Consider the following 22,111-nt stretch of genomic DNA (forward strand, 5'->3'; position numbering starts at 1 on the left):
CCATTTTAAAAGTCCAAAGGGAATAATCTCCAGTAATCCACAAACAACAAATATTTATAGCTCAGATTCTTTCTAAGACCTTAACATAAGTTCTCTCACATATTCTTCCCTGAAACCCAGTAGGGTAGCAACTCTGTTACTGCTTTTTTATTAATAAATAATTTATTTACTCCTAAGAAGACCATGTCCTGGAGGAATGAAGTGACTTTCCGGAGGTCATACAGTTCGAAAGTATTGAAACTGGGTTTGAAATCAGGTCTGTTTAATTCAGAGCCCAAATTTCTAACTATTATGTTATGCCTCTCCTCATTTATTCACTTTGGTACCGTCCCAAAGTCGTGTTAAGCCCAACAGCTGGTACTCAATGCGAGGTAATTGATTAAATCAACTGATAAAATTTAGTGAGGCTCTCTTCAGACAACTATGGATATAACTGAAATCCCAATATGAGTGTCTTTAAATAATGACATTTATCTGAAAAAAAGTATTACAAAAAAAATTCTAAATATCTAATTGCAATGATTGCATGCATGAATACATACTATAAATATGTATAAAATCATTTTTTAAAGTCCACTGTCTAGTGTTCATTTTCTCCCAAACAAATGTATAAGACAAGGTGTTAGAAACTTTCATTCATGAATACTCTTCAGGCCTCATAGAAAGTTTTCTAAACAAATGCTACATTAGTAAGAAAATACTATTTATTTACAGTGCTAATGAACTTACATAACAAATCCATGTTTTCTTAGCTTCTCTTTAAATTCCTTTAAAATCAATTATCTCTACATCTTTTCCCTACCTAATAGATGAATGCACTCTTTATTTTGAGAGTATAATAATAAACAGTCTGTCACTGGCTTGTGTAGGGAGAGACCAGTAGGAAGGCTTCCATCAGGGAAGTGTAGGCGCTAAAGAGCTCAGAAGGAGGAACACGTTCCCGAAGCACAGGAGGAAGTAAAATCTGAAGCACAAGAGGGACACAGCTGAATGAAATGGGCAGAGTTGGGAAAGGGGCGGATGGAGGGGAAATCTTGGTGTGCCGGGGGAAGGCAGACTGACACAGGAATTCGAGCTTTGCCTTGAGCGGAAAGCGAATCCTCTGAAGGGTTTTAAATGAGGAAATGATCAAACTTGTATTCTAGAAAGATGACCCTGGCTGCAGTATGAGGGCACTGGATGTGACAGGAGCAATTGGAGGCGATTTCAAGAGGTGACAGAGGCCAGAACTAAGTTAACGACAGTGTAGAGAGAGAAAAATCCACTCTGGGTGCAGGTTCCGTTTCGGTCTCACTGCTGCTCAGCACGTCACGTCCAACAGCCCCACAGAAAGGTAGAAGGGCTGATGTTACCTGGCAGAGATTTTTACCTACCTGCCATTTCTACTCTATTTTTAAAATGTAATTTAATACTTTGTTTGACAAGTCTGAATCCTTCAGCCAAATCCAAAATTCGTACTGGTCACAGATTTAAAATTTTATATTTCAAACGCTATCTTTCCTAACAGTATATATTTTTAAAGCACATGCACTTTTCTGTTCATCATACCTAAAGGTTTGTGTCTTTCCTTTCATAAGTAAGCGGAAGCTATGTAAAATGATTGTAATTTTTTTTCTACACACTTATCAGATTCAGGGAAGTAAAAAGAAAAAAAGAATCTTTGTAAACAATAATTGTGAAGCACTATGAAACCACAACCATAAACTATAGTAAACCTTCTCTATGTCTTTTGATGTAAAAGCTATACATGTATTTAATATTTAGAAAAAAAAAAAAACACATGCCATTCTCCATTGGCCTATGCTCGATTTTAGTTTTTCAATCCCACAGGTTTCACTCCTGCAAAGTGAACTCACATTTTCACTAGGTTTCATCCGGCCTAACACAAAAGTCTTTTCTCTTTTCCTGATTAAACTTTCATTTCTTGAAGGAGTTAACAGACTGGTCAGTGAGATGTCGGCAACCAAAAGTTGTATTCCACACAAAAAAATAAGTAAATAAAAGTAAGTGTATGAAAGTTTTTTTTTACAGGGATAGAATTGACCAGACATATATGAGAGAGAGAAGAAGAAAAGAAAATTTAGCTAAATAGCTCGTAAGTATGGGTGTGTACAGCGGTGCTGTTTTATGAGAGAAGCATCCTTGTGTGTGTGAACATGCTAGTGTCAATCTTCCGATTCTGATTTCTTAGGAACCACCTCTATCCTGAGACTGCGCTGTTTCCCACTTTTCTCACAAACTCTCCTGTTAATATATGCGAGTAAATGTTATAATGTCATGTATTTGAGTGTTTGTTTTAATGCTGTGACTCAGAAAAATAAGAGGCTGTCAGACCTGCATTAGTTCCCAAATTGATTTTGAAAGTTTTATTAGTGTGAGTAACCCAGAGTCTGAGCACCACTGATTTAGGGGATTTGACTCTGGGAATAAGAAACGTCAAATCCTGGAGGTGGAACAGCTTTAGGAGATGGTGGTTTGGTTAAAAGCAGTGAGCCTGACACGTAGGCAAGACACACACCCAAGCAGAGCAGTGCATTTTAAACACAGGTTAGGTAAGTGAAGACATTCAGCACGTGCTGGATCGTGGAAGAGAATGCCCTGCTGGAGACACAGATGAGGGAGTCACGCAGGAGGAAGTGCCAGGGAGCCTTGAGAACACTACAAAAATAAAAAATAAGGGTAGAAGGAGAAAATGAAAGTACAGAGTGATAAGTCTTGGGACAGAAAGAAGCAAAAAGAGCCAAAGCAGAAGCCCACGCTGGGCGGTTGTCCTGAACTGCTCCCACCGTGTATGAGCCCTGGCGACTCTCCAAAGATGCAGGGACTAGAGCCGGCACCACAGCTGACATGTCTCCTTTGTGTTCTCAGGTTCCTGTCTGTTAAAATCACATTCCTTTCCCCCTTTTCTTCCTAGCCTAGTCCCTTTTGATTTACGACTGATTTGGACAGCATTCTTAATTTTAGATTTGTCATCTCTCCAAAACACTGCTTCCTAAATCACACCTTGGACTCTATACAAAACCGGTAGGCTGACTACACCCATTCTCAGAGCGTCACATTTCTGGGACACCACATTCTGGCTCAGATCCCAACATCTCAATCTCTTCTACTTGGAGATGCGGAGGTGGGATGGGAGTCGTTGGGTGAATTGAACATAACAAATGCGATGTAATCATGACTAAGTCCAGGCCCTACCTAGTAGATAAGTAGTCATGGATGAATTACAGACATGGTAGGAGACCAGCCAGGAGAGACTAAATGGTCATGGCAAAGAGGAAGAAAAATATTCAAGGAAATACTAAAGACAAAGCGAATTTCATTAGCAGGTGAGAAACCAAAAAAAGGGAGACAGTAAGTATATTACTGAATTTAGAGTCTCCTGAATAGGAAAGAAAGAATAAGGATTTTATTTACAAGAGCAAACTTTGCCAGAAACATTTTATGTAAATGAGGTCACTGTGTCTACATTGAAATTATAGAGCAAGAAGGAAAAAGCATTTTGTCAAAATGACAGAAAACTGAAATCTAGTAGTTATGGCTTTTTCCACAAGACCACAGAGTTACTGTCCACAGTATGTTTAACTTCATATTTTATCATTTTTACATTCTACATTTGTATCATAAAACTAAATAGTAAGAAAAAAATTACAAATGAAATTTATAAAATATGTGTTTTCTTTTCAATTAGGTGAATACAATTTAGGAAGTAAATGGGAACTCACTTGATCCAAGTGGACAGACAACGCAGTTTTCTGGATGGTGTAAGATCATTAGGAACACGGATCCCCTACCACCCTGTGTACCGTCTAGATTTGATAAATGTATTATCTGTGTCTTTGAACACTGATAATTATTTTGCACACAGAGGATGAAGAACTTCATGGCATTACACTGGTAGAAATGGACAATGAATTTTCAATCAACTAAACAGTTCTGCTATCGAGTCCACATTTTAAAAATTCTATCCAAGTACATACATACATGACATAATTCATATATAATTATTATATGCCTTCTAGAAATGCACACATAAGTGAGTAGCAAAAAGAAATGAAGGAGTACTTATCCATTATAAAAAATTAACTGAAATTGATGGTAAATGCCTACCTGTATGTATCTGTGAATGTACCAGGAGGCTTGTTTTCCATCATTCACGGATTCCACTGTAGTGTTAGCCATACCAACAACATCACCACCTGCAAACACCCATGGTTCACTGGTTTGCATAGTTTCTGGATCTACTTCTGGGAGACCCCATCTGTTAAATTTTATAGGGCTCAAGGCTTCTTTTACTGGGAAAAAAAAGCAAAAGACAACAGGCAATGACTAATCTGTGCATCACATAACAATAATTTGAAAATTAAGAAAAATTATGATTTAATTATTATTCTTGGGATTCACACAACTGTTTTTAATGAACCATAAAAATGGAAAGTTGATGAAATATCTGGGTGAACAATGCTTTTGAAGTGCACTGGCTTCACCAACTCAAAATACATCTCACATATAGGTCATAAAGACCACAGATTCGGGCCATGTTTCAGGTCTGAGGTATCCATGACGAGGGAAAATACAGTCCCCCTTCAAATATTTTAATGGTTATAAAATGTATTTTCTAAAACTTTGTCCATAACAATTATTTTCATAAATTTGTTATTAGTCATATAATCCTAAACTTATTCCTGTGTGTCATAGGTGTAAATTACATTGTGGATTTGAGCCAACAGCCAATCTCTTCCTTTCACAGCACATTTTATAAACAAAACGAGATGAAATCTTCTATATTTTCACCAAATTATTTACACATAATGTTCAGTGATTTAATGGACCCAGAATATAGTTACATTTAGTCAGCAATTTCTGTTTCATTTACTTTGTAAAAGTCAAGAAATGCAAACATTAACATTAGTTCCTTGTGGAAATGGCTCTGTAAACAAGGTTTAAATTATTTGCTAAATATTCTGTGTTCCAATGAATCTAAACATGTCATGGAAAAGGAAGAGAATGAGTTCCTTTAAGAAACATATCTAAAGGAAACTGATTAGACACATGATCCTGGTGTTTAGAAGAGGTAAAAGAAAGCAAGTGAGAGAAGAGGTTTATCTAGGGAAGAAGAGAAGGAAGTTAGATGGGTACCATATATGATGGAGCTAACTGTGCCAGTATTTAAGATGACATGTTCTTTCTAGGTATTCATGTCATGAATTTTAAGCACAGCATCTCAGGATAGACTTAAGGGAGTTATCCTTCACTCCAATTAAAAAGAGACTATCACAACATCAACTCAAGGAGAAGACACTAGAAGATCTTGGAACACAAAAGTTTGCTGTTGAATAGATTAAAAATTCAAGTTGAAAATAAAACAGCCAAACGTGAAAAATGTTATTCTGACACTTCAAACCAATCTCTTATGAGCAACAATACGAAAAAAAAAGTCAACCTTGGTACATATTAATAGCTTTTACATGAAGAATATTGGAATTTTAGAAAACTATTATAAGGAACTACTGTTGATTGTTTTCCCCACAAGACTGCAGGTTCCATGAGAAAAAGAATTTGTCCATGCTGCCTACACTGTGCCCCCTAGCCTAGTGCAGTATTTGGAGCATAGGAGACATTCAATTCGATGGATGGATGGATGGATGGATGGATGAGTTGATGTATCATTGCTATCGTGCTCAGGTTTTTATTTAAAAATCTTCTATTGTTTGTATCTCTGATGGAATTTCACCTTTCATTGAGAGTAAAATTAAATATTCATGTAATTATTTTCAATGCAGAATGGCATTTTGAGATTTTTCTAATGTCTTTAAAGGTCACATAGAAAAGAGACCTTTATCATTTGTTCCCCGTTGCATAACAGATCATCATCACCATCTGTTGACAGTTATTTGAGTTGCAAAAGCATCAATGGTGAGCAAGGCTCATCAGTTCAACCTATTATAATAATGGTACCTGTAACACACCATCACTGAATGGTATGCGCGCGTGCACACACACACACACACACACACACGGGGTAAAAAATAATTCTCCTGTATAAGCAATGACCTTATTTGTCCAAGACTTGGGCTCTATAGAGATCTGAAATAAAGATGATTTTTAAACGAGAAGGAATTCATAATCATTTCACTGGGAGATCAAAGCCCTTTCATACATTTTTCTCACTTTCTACAGGAACACCCTTAAAGGTTAGCACATACTCACTCTAAGCTTAAGCAAGGCAGGGATTATACCTTGGTTATCTTTGATTTCCCAAAGCAGCTATGAGAGTCAAAGACACACATACTGTGAAGTTATCGAAGCTTAAGCTTCAGGGTCTCTTACTTGCATGGGCCTCCTTCAAGGCCTTGTCCCTAAATTTGAATTTGTAATTTTTTTAATAGAGAAGTCCTTAAATATTATACAAGCCCCAGATCTCACAAACTTGAATCAAATCTACTCTTGAGTACAATGCACCATAAACAGCAGGTGCTGGATAAATGCTTGTTGAATTAAACTGAAGTTCTTGAGTAATATGCTTTATAATTTTTTATGATTTAAAAATGCATGTAGCAAATTTCCCTCTAATATTAAAGCCCATCACTAACTCAGTTAATAAATAGGCAGGGATGTTACTAGGTGTTTAATAAGGAATTCTTACGTTTCTTAAAATATTTAGTACCAACACCATAAGCCAAGCTAAGAATATTCATTTGTGAATTCAAAAGCACCATTCTATTCACAGGTCTCTCCACTGGATACACATTGTGTTATTTTATATTTCTAAACATTCATACACACTCATGTTTACTTTTACAAATACGCTGTCTTTCCTCAATATTTGATTCAGTTATAACTTGAAGTCTTGGACCTGAATATCAACTGTTTTAATTATTCTGTCATTTGTAACATGCAACTAACCTCACTAAAAATCAAACAACGCTCTGACACTGTATTCTGAAACAGAAAACAAATTTTCTCCCTAATTAAAAATTATCTCAGCCCCCTTTGGAAAATTATCTACGGAACTTTTCCCCTACTTTTTTTTTTAATTTTTTTGTTGAAGTGTAATAGATTTACAACGTTATTTTCAGGGGTACATAAAAGTGATTCAGTTATCCCTATACATACATATTTTCCTTTCAGATTCTTTCCACTCCACGTTAGTGTAAGAAACTGAATATGGTTCCCTGTGCTCTACAGTAGGCCCTTATTGTTTATCTATTATATGTATAGTAACTTGTGTCTGTTCCCCTACTCTTTTTAGAGGCCTTCAAGTTTAATACGTTCATAGTTTCATTTAAGAAATAAATTGGGAAAAAATGAGAGGTCAGGCAATTGGTTATGATGTTGTTAAACAGTACAGCAAAGCTTACATTAATCAAAATAATTTGTTTGCATTTTAATATCTAATATTTTGACTTGTCCTCTGTCCAAATGACAAAGGATCATTGCAAAAATAGAACATGATAACTTATAAGAATATAAGCAATGCTGCAGTGGGTCAGAAACGGTTTCAATCAGTGACACGAAGCAGCTAACACAAGAATGTCCGATCATCACACTTTGAACATCAGATGACTCGGATCATTTCCCTGTAGGCACAGTGGACTCAATATTTAAGCATGAGAGAAGGAGAGACTGGGAGAGACTGAGAGATAGAGGATTAATTTATTGAAACTTTTTTTATTCTGATTATGGATCCAAATAATACCTTTCATGATTTCCATGATTCTTTTGAAATACAGTAGTTATTTCTATTATTAAACCATATTTTTAAAGCCCCAAAGTATTTAACTTAGAACTCAAATAAATCAAGGATTCAGTGAAAAAAGACCCATGTGCTTTTATTCATAATTTGTCAGAAAGGAGTTCATTTATTTAGCTGCTTCTTATGAGGGAGACTTTCATCCTCCTCACCATTGTAAGGACCCTTCTGTGAGCTCCTCACAGCTCCCTTCCATCTCGGCTGATACATTTAACTTGGAATATAATAAAAATAAATCTCAGAAGCCTATCTTCTGTTCTGTCTTTATCTAGCTTGGAAGGAGAGAAAGCATAAGTGAATGAAAAATGTATATTTGCATTTGCAAACCAAATAACTGCTTGCCATTTCCTATGAAGTGTTAAATGAATATTAATAGAAGGATTGTGTTTCTTTCTTTCTTGTTTATAAAATAATGGGGGTGAGGGGAGAGGGACTTTCTGCTATGATCATGCAGTTTTCCCACAGATTTCCACGAGCCTGCATCTTGATAGAGGCTGCAGCATATGTTCCAGAGCTCCACAGACGAACAGAAAAAGAACTTGAAAAAGAACCCCCCAAACATGCTTATCCGCAGTCTATGCTGTTCTGCAAATGGGAGAGAAATGTGTTAAATGATATGGTGCCTGGAATTTTATGCAGTCTTTAAAAGGAATGAAAACATCCTTAATTCATACCAAACATTCAAGATTTATGATAATTTTCTGCTTTAATTACTACTATGTTCGAATGAGCTTATTTAAAAAACAAAGACACTCTGAGGTAGCTTTAAAAGAAGAAATGGTTTTGAAATAGGAACTTTTAGTCAACTTAATGTTATGCATGAAACGATTTTTTTTATATAGACTTAATTGTATTGTGACACACAAGTTCTTCAATAAGCCACAGCTTAGAATTGCAGAAGCCGTCCCTCAGGGACACATCACCAGCAGATGCAGATTGCCAAGGTCAATTAAACTGATGTAGCTGTGCTGCCATATATGTAGAAGAGAAACCCACGAGCATATGACAAGTATATTTCTCAGTATTTATAAAAAGATGTCAAGAATGTTGTATTTTAGTACATGAATATAAATTAATTTCCCATAAACAATAAAAGAATACAACAGCAAGCACAATGAAGAAGAGTTACTAGTATTCTCTGGAGAGTCGGACATGCTATAAAACAGTGGGGGGAATAAGAATTTTTCAACATTTATAATAAAATGATATCTTGAAAAGAGATGAATTCATCGATGTGCTCCTTCTTCAGTTTTACATAACCTATTAGTCAATAGGACCGAAGCACAATGAAACAAAAAAGCGAGCTGAGGCAATAATCTTAGTAACTCAGAGCTGAAAGCAAAATCTCAGCAAAAGCAAATAAATTCTAATTACAGAGCCAGGATATCAGAGCTCCTTCAACAGAATAACCTGGGGTAAGGAGGGGACAGAACCAGAGAATGCCTTCAACTAAGAGTATCAAGTCCGTCCAGATGGCATGAGCATCTTGTTGGCAGGAGTTGTCTTCACATCTCCCTCTGCCTCTAGGTGTCTGAGTTAATATGCTGTCCATCCGCAACCACGACGTAGCCGGCAACGAAGATCCAGTGTTTTCTTTCTGTAATCCCCTCCAGTGTTACCCTTGATTCTATACCTTCTTACTCCTCCAGGATCTCAATACCTGTGATCCTTTTTAGAATATTGTCTTTCTCATGTTCTCTCCTCTCCTATTTTGAAACACTGGCTTTTAGCCTGGTTCTCTCCTCACTGATTCTTATCTCGCCCTTTATCTAATTTCTTACAGTAAATTTGTACTGGCTGCCTACTTTTTCTCCACCCGGTTACTCCATCCAGTCTGCCCTTTTAATGAAACTATGCTGTCTACGGCCACCAAATTCTGGGACCTCAGTCCTCCTCCTTTTTGTCTTTCTTGGCATCCAAGAGCAGAATCACATTAGTTTTGATCTCCTTCTCTGATCTGCAGAATCTTCTCTATCTGGGTTCTCCTTCTTTTTAAACTGTCCTTCTTGGACTCCATCCGGGTCCTCTTTACTTCATCATTATTCTCTTCCCAGGTTTCAAATATTCAGTCGACTACATTTTTCTGCATCAGAAATTATAGTCCTCTTGTGCCTTTAGCTTCATCTCTGTGGAAAAGACCTCAAACATCATCTTACTCTTTTATTCCGGCACTTCTAGCTGCCTATTAGAGGTTCCAACGTGGATGCTCTACTGTCTCTTCTAAACCATCACATCCAAAACCCAGCTCAGGAGCTTCCTCTGGTCTTTCCCATCTCACAGCTGATCATCAGCAAGCTTGCCTTTTCATGACTCCTACTCACTGTGACCAAGGCTTCACTGAATCTCTTTCCATGGAGATGATTCAGCTTGCCACACCAGTGACTCTTCTCAGTGGCCACCTCACTTCAGGACCAGGACTAGGGCAGCCTGGGGTGAGGCACCCCAAGAACAAGATTTAGGGAGGTCCTTAGGCTCAAGATCGTGCAAGCACACGTGGGTGCTGCAACACTCACCCTAAGCATGACACTGCCTTCCCTGATTTCTCAGCAGCATTTGACAGATGACCACTTCCTCCTCACGAAAGCCCCTTCCCTTGGCTTCAATAACACCACGTTTTCTGCTTTTCCACCTGGCTCCAAGATCACTCTTTAATCTTCACTGCTGCTTTTTCCTTTTATCCTTTCTCAAAAATCCTAGAAATAGACCTTAAATATCTTGGTGTAATCTTTGAATCTTTTCCCTCTAGTTATCTCAACGTGCAGTCAGTTACCATGTTCCAGCAATTTATCCAAAGGAAATTCTCTCCTGATTACATCTTCCATCTCATTCATAGCATCCTCACCTCATGAAGAATGTTAAGAAAAGTGATCAGCATTCTTTGATCCCTTGAGTGAGGCAGGCACAATGCTGGATATTTGCACACAGTCATCTCATGTAGACCACAAAACAACTCTTTAAGGTAGGTGTTATCATCCTAAAAACAGCCAAGAAGTGGCAAAGCCAGGGTATGAGTTCAGTTATTTCTGACTCCAGAGTCCTCCTTGCCACTGACCCTTGCTGTGGGGTCAAGGGAAAGCCAGAAATGGACCAGAAACGGTCTCTTAAAGCTTCACTACTGGGAACCATGGGGATAATTAAAATGAAGCAGATGGGGGTTGGAGGGACAGTAAAGAATTGTAGTCTTGATCAGCTTTATAGGTTCAACCTTTAGGTCACCTCTTCCAATGGAAACTTTTCTTTCTCCTTTTTGTTAAATTAATCACAACCCCTTTCTGTTAAATAGTCACTGTGTGACTTTATTTCAGTTACTGGCTTTGCCCTCCACCACTCCTTGAGTTTAGGGACCATATCTGAGTCAGCTCCTTCCCCAGCATCTGGCACAATAATTGGTACACAAGAGGAACTTGAAGGAGGTTTTCTGGTTGAAAATGTAATGGTAATCCAGTCTATTTATTTAGGACTCATCCTGTCTTGACTATTTTTCTCATAGGTCCTATTTGCACAGTTAGAGAGTCAGTGCATTGTGGAGAGGAAACTGAAATATTTTCCTTAAAAAAAAAAAAAAGCTTCCAAAAATGTCTCTGCAGTGACAAACACACGGACTAGAGAGGAAGAGACACTTGGTTAATTTCTTTTGCTTGATTTAACTATCTGACTTCCTCGTTGCTATGGTTAAACAATGTTCGGTTTGGATATGCTTGTAGAATCCAGGCAGGGTAAAAGCACAGGTTTAATTTTCTTCCCTTCCATGCCCAGGACAAGCTTAGGCTCCCCAAGTTAAACACAAAAGCTGGATGTCAATAATAGCCTGCAGCAACTCCTTTTGTTTTGCTTGTATTCTACAGGGAGCCTCAGTCTCATTTCCTAAACTGACCAACTAATCAATTCAGAATTAAAATTGTCTAAGCACTTCACCTTGATTTGCTTATTTCTCGGCAATAATTCCATCTATTTAAAACACTAAACTCCTTGAAGATTTGATTTCATTTTCTCTGGAAGAGATCTCCTCAAAGAGGTCAGTGTCCTTGAAGGAAATATGTGGGGATTGTTTTCAAATTCTCTGTTGGATTCCCAAACGCTGCACTTTGATTTGCTTATTTATATTCAATGATACCATCTACTTAAGACTACAAACTCCTTGAAGAAATAGATCATCCTTTAATCTGATTTGGACCATAATCATCATAATTCTATGCACATTTGGGTGCTTAATACCTCTTGATAATTAGGAGACAGTGAAAAAAGTGGAGAGGCTACTGAAATATTATATATATATATATATTTCTCAGTGAAAGAACTTTTTAAAATGCTGAATGATACCATCAAGTGATATAAATAATTACCGAAAGGGGTTAAAAATGTTTAATATAAAATCCCCATTTGCTGCATTTAAAGCATAAATAAAAACAAACAGAAAGCCAGTAGTAAATTATACTACTTGTGAAGACAATATTATTAAAATATAAGTGAATACTGAAAAATATTTTAATTAACAAAATAAATCAAATGGAAAAGAGTCCCTAAATAGAGCTTTAAAAGTAAGCCTATGTGTGTTTGACTGCCATGACTAATTATGTATCCATGTAATGTGTGTTCAATTTGGGCTTATTTAAATAGCAGAAATGCTCATTAACTGCAGTATATCTGTGAAGCTTCAGTAAACAGTTTAATGGTTTTTATGTTTAACCAATTTCATAAGTTCCTGTAATTTTAGCTTTAGCAGCTCATTAATGTTATTTTTTGATATCCATCTTATGACTTTTTTTTTCTCCTTGTCAATCGGCTGCAGGCATACTTCAATGCAAACTTAAAACACACAGTAGAATTTCTTTAAAAATTTTTTTAGCACATAAGTAAATGCACGATTCAAAAATACAGCGTCTTTATATAGAGAGAGCACTGGCTGTGTTACTATCAGTCAAGAAACATCTTTGGTATTGGTAAAGGCTATATGCAAGAGGACTCAAGATGAGAATAATGAAAAACATTTATTGGGTGCCTTTATGAATATGTGGCTGGTTCTGAATGAGGCAATGCATATATTGTCTTCTTGGAACCCCATAGAATAGGTATTATTTTAATTTTATAGTTGAGGAAACTGAAACTGAGGTGAGCTACCCAGGTCACACTCTCAGGATTTGAACAAAACTACCAGTCTGCTACAGCCGTACCAACTGGGAGTGCCCGGCGGCCTGCAGGGGCACTTGGAGATAAACACCCAGAACTTAGGAGAGGGCCCTGAACCTGGGGATTAGATACAGTCATAAAGGTGGATACAGTTCCTAAAGAAAGAACACAAATCCATGTAAAAATAGAAGGAAGCACTTATTTTTTAAAGTGGCCGCAATCACAATCTGAACTAAAGCCAGAGGAGGAATCATTGGTTTCATGAAAATCAAGGTATTTCTGAGCCACACAAGCCAAGAAGTGATCATTTCAAGAAATGTCAAATACAAGAGAAACGCAGGGTAGGTAGCTACGTTTGGGGATCTGCAGGTCAACGAGCAGTAAAAAGGTGCCGCTTGCTGGTCAATGATGAAGGCAATAGGCAGAATAAAAGGAGTTAAGGAGCAAGGACCTGGCAAAGACAGCAAGGAAGCGCATACAGGGTGTTCTTATTGGGAGCTGAATAATGATTGCATGGGAAAAAGAACAAGGCACTAGCTCACATTGGTTCATTCATTTGGCAAATGTTTACTGTCTAACTGTGTGTTAAATCCAGTCGTCGGCATGGTGGTATACTACAGACAGGGGACCTGGCCTTGCAGGGTATACATTTCAGCTGGCGGAAGATTAAAAAAAAAAAAGCAAATTAGTAAGTGAACTATAAGAGAGTAAAAATGGCTATGAAGGGAGTTATATGGAGGAGAGTGTCACAAGGTGGGAGGAGTGAGAAGTGGGAGAGGGGCTTTAGAGCATGGTGGTGGGACGACATCTGAGCAGCTAAAACATTGAAGATAAGAATGAGCCAGTGTGTGAAGACCTCAGGCAGGTCACTCCAGGCAGAGGGAGCTGTGACCGAGGAGTTAGGACGAGCTGAAGCTGACGCCCTTGAAGAGGAGAAGGGGGGCCGCTGGAGGGCTTGGAACAGGGGGATAAAATGATATAATTTCTGTTTGTAAAGCTGATTCTGGTAGGATTATGTCGAAGCAAGAGCAAAAAGCAAGGTGACCAGGGAGGAGGATGCTATTCTCAATGCAAATGATTGTGTCCAGCATCTGACCATTCCCTCAACAGAAGGAGGACTTGCTGGTCTTCATGTGATACATTGCATAAATGCTGCTTTCATATGTGAATTTAGTCTTCATGTGAATTTTCTGTAGGGACAGTTAGAATGAAACAATCATTTCATTCTACTCATCCCAACATTTCTCCGTCTTCATTCATTCATTTATCCATTCATTCAGGGCACCTCTGAGACTATGCTGGGTACTTTGGATTAAAATATGAATAAACTACCCTGCAGTCTTCCTGTCAACAGCATTTAGAATATATAAAGGGTGTACAGTGAAGCAGGGGAAGAGCAGCAACCAAAAAGGAGACACATTTAATTATCTGTTCCCTCCGTGTGTGAGGGGAACATATTTAATCGACATGGCCCTTTAGATTTCAGGTACCCATCAATTTTAGAATAAAATTTAGGTACCTTAGCCCAACACTAAACAATCTGTGGATTAGCAATGCTATGTTACTCTGCCTTCTACAATCTCTCCCCGTGTGCCTGATGGTCCAGCTGAAGGAACTGCTCCTTGTGCGTAGCCAGCCTGTTCACTGCAGTAGGAAGTGCTTTCCCTTCTCTCTTACTCTTAATTCCTACCCAGTCCTCAGCTCTATTAAAAAATGCCACTACCTTCATAAAATCTTCTCTGATTCTCACAGCTAGAAGCCATCTCTTCACCCTATGTTTTACGTTAGCAGTTTATCTATTTCTCCTTGAGTCTTTCTTACCTACTGGCACCTTTATTTATGTGCATTTTTCTTCCTCTATTAGACTGCAAGCTCCTGTAGACAGGGACAACATATTCATTTTTGTGTACCCAGGAGAACCTAATGCAGAATCTTGTATATTTAATAAATATAGAATGAAAGAATGGGAAATACGGTCCCACAAATATGAAGGAGGGCAGGTTAGAAGGGTGTCAAAATGAAATTGAAGCATTTGGTTTCAATCCCACCAACAGGGAAGAATAATTTTAGACTCTAAAGTATTAGAGTAATGCAGTGATATGGTGACGTAGCAGTTCCTTTGGCAACAGTGTGCACACACAGGGGAAAACACCGGGCTATATGAAACCAAGTGGATTGTCAATATGCTTCTCAGAGGGCTTGGAAAATCAATGGATGTTTGCTGAATATAATGTGCTTGACACTCTTTCATGCATTTGTACGGAAAATGGTCATGTCAGTGAAAGTCCTTTGAAAACATTTTAAGGAGCTTCATAATTATAAAATGTTACAAGAATGGCTAGCATGGAAAAAAAAGTTGGCACTGGATAGCATATAAAGCTTGAGCGGGACCTCTGAATTTATGTTAAAAGTTAGTGCTGGCTTTCTCCTCCAGCAATGCTAGCACATCTGGGACACCTAATAAATTACCTGTGCATGTTATATCTGAACTGGGTTGCTTCCACATTTGCGGGCTATAGATTAAATATGATTCAACGTAATTTTCCAACTTAGAAAATTACAACCTACATTTATGCAGGTCAATGTCTAATTTAACCAAAGACTATCTTAAATAGGTATATTTTTATTTTCTCTTTGTGCTTTGAGCCAAGAACACAGATGCAAAGTAATTAACAATAATCTGCAATACAAAATACAATTACTAAGAACATTAGTAGAAAATATACATCATTACTTTATAATTTGACTAAATTTTACGTCTTGATTTTATATCACAGAGCAGCTTAATGTAGTTTCACATTTCACAAGAACACTAGGTTTCAGAATAAACTTTTAGCATCTCATAAGCTAACTAGAATTTAAAAGACAGATATGATAGGCTGTGATCCATTAAGCTCTGGACACGCATTAACTCACATTACGCTGAATGACGTTTTGTTACGTTTTAAGATTTCTGTTCCCTGAAACAATTGTTATTTTTCCATTTTCTACCTTCTTTCCCCAGCAAAACTTGTTACATGCCACCGCTCTACTTCTTGTATGTAATCTTTGATTTGATGGAAAAGTACTGATTTATCCACTGTCTCCCTGTAAGAATGCATATGATATCAACCACCAGTGAAACCTGGAAAATAAAGATAAGGGAAGGCTCTGAACAGAGCTATTCACTGGGGAGACAAACCTATTCCTATGCAGTTATTAGAGGGAAGTAAAATAATTACAGAAATATCATGTTGTGCTTCAAATGGACATCTAAGGCGGTTGTAAGTGATGGGAGGTTGATTCGAAATCACTTTCAACACCGTTATCAGTTTGACCTCCCCTCCTCATCCTCTCCACCCTTTAAAAATAACTCCAGAGAAAAACTGTGTGAAGATTCCATCATTTTGGACGGTTTTTCTGCAGAAATGCCAGTACTTGCTTTAGATTCCACCACTTTATGCTCACTCCGCACAGCGTATTTTATAATTGAGAGAGTAAATCTTTCAGCCAGAAAAGTGTCTGATAATTAGGGCAGTTTTTAAGAAAACATGCATAGTTTTACTATCGGTTTCCTGAGAATGCTTCTTGCCTTAAAAAGCAGTTAAAAACAAAGCAATGTACAGGGAAGATTAAAAAAGGATTCATTTTCATCACTGGGCCAACCAATACAAAGGATTTAGGAATGTTTTATTACTGAGGCGTTAAGAAATGAAATGGTAGCATGAGGAACTAATCAGCAAAAGGGGAAAGGCACAGAATGATGAATAAACCTGTCCTGATGCCATCTCCTCCTAAGATATTTACCATCCACAAAGCAGTGTGGTACAGCTCAAAAACTGAATTTTTCTTCTCCATCATATGGTAGGTGAGTTCCTTCTGGATTTCCAGAAGAAATGCCATGTGTCCTCTTTTATCATACTTTTAAGAAGCTGGTATCTAAACTATAAGCCGTAACAGTCTTCATTCATTAATTCAATCAATGAATGACCACCGTTCTAGGCACCAGGTTATGACAGTGAAAAGATGGACAAATGATACGTAATGATCCCTAATGTCTCATTTCAACACGCATGTTCTTAGTCCTATTCCTTTTTTACAGTGGTTGAATGGACTAGCAAATCCAAATGAAACACGTCACGATCTCCCTCAGATGTGTTCCACCTGCTGCACTGGTGGGTTCTGCAGGCATTACAAACATCTGATCAGATTCCCATGCTAGATACTCCGTGGTCAACCTCCTTATGAAACAGACGACCAAATCTTGACCGTCTACTTAAAACATATGTCTTGATTCTGACTTTTCTTCTGCAGTTCTACCACCTTTGCCTCGATCTGGGCCTGAATCAGTAGCCACACTAACTGGTGGAGACAGTCTTTGAACTGGTCTCATCAATCTGACTCCGCGGTAATCCCAGGCTACCTCTCCAACACCGCCGCCGGGGTGGAGCAACGTGCTTATCACTCCACGCCCCTGAAACCTCTTTCCCTGTGGGGAAACAATTACTGGCATAACACTCATGGAGTCTCTCTTATTTTACTTACTTCTCTTAAAACAGTTGAAATCAGTAATTATAATTAGTGGATTTGAAAGAAGAAATTGGAACTCACCCTTGGCGTGTCTACAGCTTGGGAGGTACCAGGTGGCCTCCCCTCCTTCCTACTGAAAATCTGGCTGGAGCAGCTTCCCATCGGGGGACCTGCATTGTTGGATCATACCTGTGACTGGTGAGTAACTTGGCCTAATTCCGGCATTCAATACTAGAAAACACATTTGTCCTCTGATATGAACCACTTCAAAGGTGCTGTCCTGGTTTCTAATCCCAGCTACGTGAAGAACAGAACGAAAGGTTCAAACCCAAGCAGACAGAAGGAAGATGGGGCACCTATCAGAATGACTGCATTAACATAAAGATCTCACCCGTATTTAAACCTCCCTGTTTGTCACCTGAGTGTCTATAGGATAAAATTCAAAACTAATCACTTTGCATATGTCTCTTGACTCCACATAAATTTATACCAAATTTCCTGCCATCTTCCCCCTGACCACCTCCCACCTTATCTCACCATACATCATTTGCTCCAGCTGAACAGAATCTCTCACCACTGTCTGGTCACCTGAGGCCATTCACCAGCTCGTACTTTGTGTATGATATTTCCTCTAACAGAGAAACTCCTACTCAAGCCCTAAAACCTACTCCAAATATTGTCAGATTAGCACGTTATGCTGCCATGTGTGTATTTACACGCCTGTTTCTCTCATTAGCCTAGGAGTCCCTGAAAGGCAGAGACTTTCTTTCACTCGTGTTTGTATTCTTAGCGCCTGGGAAGTGCCTATAACATATTCGGATATCAAAAAAAAAAAAAAAATTCACCGCATGATAAATAATAGTAGAAATCATAAAACAAAACAGACCTTCATTTATAAAGATAAGAACATGCATGAAATAAGTAGGCTGGTGACAACTTTCTAAAGACATGCTTTTTTTTTAAATACAGCTTTTTAAAATGACTACAAAATGACTACTTAATCTAACAGTGTGGTGTTGAGTAAATTGCATAATCTCCTTGTTGCTCCCTCCCTTCCACCCCCGTTCCACCTGGAAACGCCTACACATCACTCAGCCTTCAATTTACAACCCACTTCCTCTAGGAAGCTTCTCAGAACCTTCAGACTGTGTTCCTCGCTTCCCTAGGGCTCTGAACCTCTCTTAGCATAATTTATCATAATTGTGTGTCTCCCCGGGTAAATGGCATTCCTGGAGGCAAGGTTTGCAACTGCCTTTTCACCACTTTGTCCCCGGCTCATTGAGAACAGGGCTCAATGCCTGGAATAGCAAGCCCTCAGAAGTTATTAGTTAAACAAATAAACCTGTGAAATTAGGAGTCTAGAATATGTTATCTCTTAAATCCTTTCAACATTTGTAAATATAAGTAAGGAAAATTCCAGTGCAAGCTCTTGTTGTAACATAACCGTAAGTTACACTGGACTGATTACTTCTCAATTCTCTCATCCATTCTTAGTTGTACTGATCCTTTGTGAGGCCCTTCCTCTATCACTTCTGCATCAGTCAAAAAGTTCTCCTATCCAGCAACAAAGTGCAATATCCCTTAATCTGTTATTCGAAACTATATTGCAAACATTTTTGTTTATACAAATGCATACAATAGGGAAAATCTGATCAATTCTGACATTCTCAGCTTGGTGCTCCATTCCTGGCTCCCTGCTCTTTATTTTTGGTGAGGCAGAAGAACAATTATGAAAGCTGAGGTCACAAAGAGTGGACAACCGTTTAAAGAATGCTGAATCCCTGCTTCTGAAGGAGACATTTTATTGCTTGAAAAATGAGACATGCTGGTTTAGAAAAGAGGGGGATGGTTATGAAAGTGCCTTGGTGTCCTCAGTTCCACCAGGGAAGTAGCATATAAGTAACATGTTAATAAGGGAAAAAACAAACCAAACATACCGACGCCACATCCTTTCAAGCACAGTTAACGATTATTGTTGGGCCCCTGGCTCATCTTAAAACATTTTCTAGGTTTTTTCCTAACATCTAAATAATTGAGGAAAAAATAGGCACGTTTGAAAAATTCCTGAATATCTGTATTGCCACGGCTTCGTGCACACCATTTTTCGCCTAACTGGCAATTTCCAGCTCTGACTTAGGCCAGAACAAGGCAAATTAAGCCATGGCCTGCATCTTTTCTCAGTGTGGAGGCAACTGAATCAAAGTGACACATGAAGCTAGTATTGGCAGAATCTTTGATCTTCCCTATGAGGTTCTGTAAAACTTTTCTGAGGGACTTCTAATAAGGGGAACTGGTAAGCAATTTTTAAAAATAAAAAGATTTAAAAAAACCCAAAAACCTCCCTCCACTTCAGAAAAAACACAGAAAACAATTGCCTCCCTTATGGAACTAACTGCAATGAATGCTATCGAGCAAGGAAGTTGGTTTCTGAAGGTTGCATTACAGATTCAGAAAGAACTGGGCGTTGTGTTTCTTTGCTGTCTCCAGTGAGACGAACAGGAGGAAAATGTAGGCCCTGGGTGAACGAAGCACACAGACTCCTTTCCCAGAAGAAGGGCCGCGCATCGCCTGCTGCACCCGGAGTTTGGCGCCCGCTCTCTGCGCGGTGCTGTGCAGCACCCTCCTGAGTCCGTTCTACTGCCACCAGTCATCCCATCTTCCCTTTGAAAAACAAAGGGTTTTATTATACAGTGGAATACTACTCAGCCATAAAAAGTGACAACATAATGCCATTTGCAGCAAAATGGATGCTCCTGGAGAATGTCATTCTAAGTGAAGTAAGCCAGAAAGAGAAAGAAAAATACCATATGAGATCGCTCATATGTGGAATCTAAATACAAACAAACAAACAAACAAACAAAGCATAAATACAGAACAGAAATAGACTCATAGACATAGAATACAGACTTGTGGTTGCCAAGGGGGTGTGGGGTGGGAAAAGATAGACGGAATTTCAAAATTGTAGAATAGATAAACAAGATTATACTGTATAGCACAGGGAAATACATACAAGATCTTATGGTAGCTCACAGAGAAAGGAATGTGACAACGAATATATGTATGTTCATGTATAACTGAAAAATTGTGCTCTACGCTGGAATTTGACACAACATTGTAAAATGATTATAAATCAATAAAAAAGGTTAAAAAAAAAAACCAAGGGTTTTAAATCTCGGTTATCTCATCCCATAATTTTCAAGTGCTTAAAGCTCAAGCTTAGTAACCTCTAAAGTGCTTCTCTCTTTCCTTCTTAAAATGAAAGCGAGCAATCAGGCAAACCAAAAATTTGGCCCAGTTTCACCGTGTTTAAGAGGGAAAAAACAAAGGTATTAAAAACATCCTTTGCTCTTTAAATAACTGACTTTACAAAAACCCAAAAGTGAAAATTTCTAACTACTAAAAATTCATTGAAAGAAAACTTCCTCTCAACGGTATGAAAAACATCAGGACTGATAATAAAACGTTGCTAAAGCATACGACACAGTTCAAAACCGTGCAATCCTTTTTCTACAAATAAAAACAACCATACAGGAAACGTTCTCATTCAGAAAGTCATAAATTGAAAGAGCGTCTGCTTTACTGATTTGCAAAGATGTGCAAGGCCCTCGAGAAGTACTAATTTTTCAAATGCTTTACTCCTAGACAACATTCATACGAAAGTAAGGGTGTAATGTAACTCAACTTAATTATTAAACCATAATTTTGTTCTTCAAGGATAATGACACCTAAGACTTAAGAGATGCTTACTATGTACTAGACGTATATTTAAGTGTTCTACATATATTATTCATTTATTTATTCTTAAAATTACTCTAGAAGGTAGATACTATAATCACCCCTCTTAAAAGATCAAGACCACGAAGTACAAGGAGTCGAAGGGAGCGGGGCTTCCAGCCGGGCAGCCTGGCTCCGAGCCCCTGCCCTAAGCTGCTGCACCAGACGGCCTCGAACTAGTGTCGTATTTACTGGATTAGAAAGAATGCAACAATTTATGCCAAAACTGGAAAAAAATCAGTAGCAATAGAAAAATAGAAGTACTTTTCTAACATTTATGTTTTCTGAAAAATAAACCAAACCCACCCCACAGCAGGAATATTATACCAGGTATAATATTCATATTATATAATAAAATTAATATCTTCATATGAATCAAGTTAAATGTACAAATACATACTGTGCATGCATTGTGGGCACAATTGTATATGGGCTACTATTGGAACTACAACTCTCTGTAAAGGAACAGCCTCTGCCCTTTTGGGGTTTACAGTCTAACTGGAAGATAAATTATAATTGGTTCTGGGAGACTAAAGCACATAGCTCTTTTCAAAGGGACATTTCACAAGAACGAGAGGATGGCTGTGGTGCAGCGTCTGAAAGAGGCACCAAGGTCACGGATGGGCTCGCGTGCCCTCCTTCAGTTGTTTGAAAGCATGTTCAAGGACACATAAAACTATGCCATCGAGATCTGCTAGGAACGTGTGGACAAGGCCAACTGTCATTACCGCCATCGGAACAATGAAACTGTGAGGTCAGTGAAAATGGATTCTCCTTATCAATTCCAAACTAACAGAAAAGCCATGCCTGCCCTCACCACTGGCAGTTTGGTTCCAAGCAGAAAAAGAAGGGAATAAAATAAGGGAAAGGTCTCTTAAACTTGACATGGTCCAAACAAACGGAAGGAGAGAAAACTCAATCTCATAAACACTGGCCTTGGTGTTTAGCAGA

At 38.2% G+C, this 22,111-nt stretch overlaps 1 protein-coding gene across 2 annotated transcripts in view; it reads right to left on the minus strand.

Annotated features, from left to right (window-relative positions):
* The window catches only part of DPYD (dihydropyrimidine dehydrogenase), a 720,294-nt gene that overhangs the window by 370,884 nt on the left and 327,299 nt on the right, over positions 1-22,111 (minus strand). For both annotated transcript variants that reach the window (XM_074370016.1, XM_074370017.1), the window contains exon 12: positions 4,108-4,292. In XM_074370016.1, coding sequence (XP_074226117.1) covers positions 4,108-4,292 — 185 coding nt within the window. The remainder of the gene's footprint in view (positions 1-4,107; positions 4,293-22,111) is intronic.

Source organism: Camelus bactrianus, chromosome 9 (assembly GCF_048773025.1).
Source record: "Camelus bactrianus isolate YW-2024 breed Bactrian camel chromosome 9, ASM4877302v1, whole genome shotgun sequence".
In the NCBI taxonomy this organism is placed as follows: Eukaryota; Metazoa; Chordata; class Mammalia; order Artiodactyla; family Camelidae; genus Camelus; species Camelus bactrianus.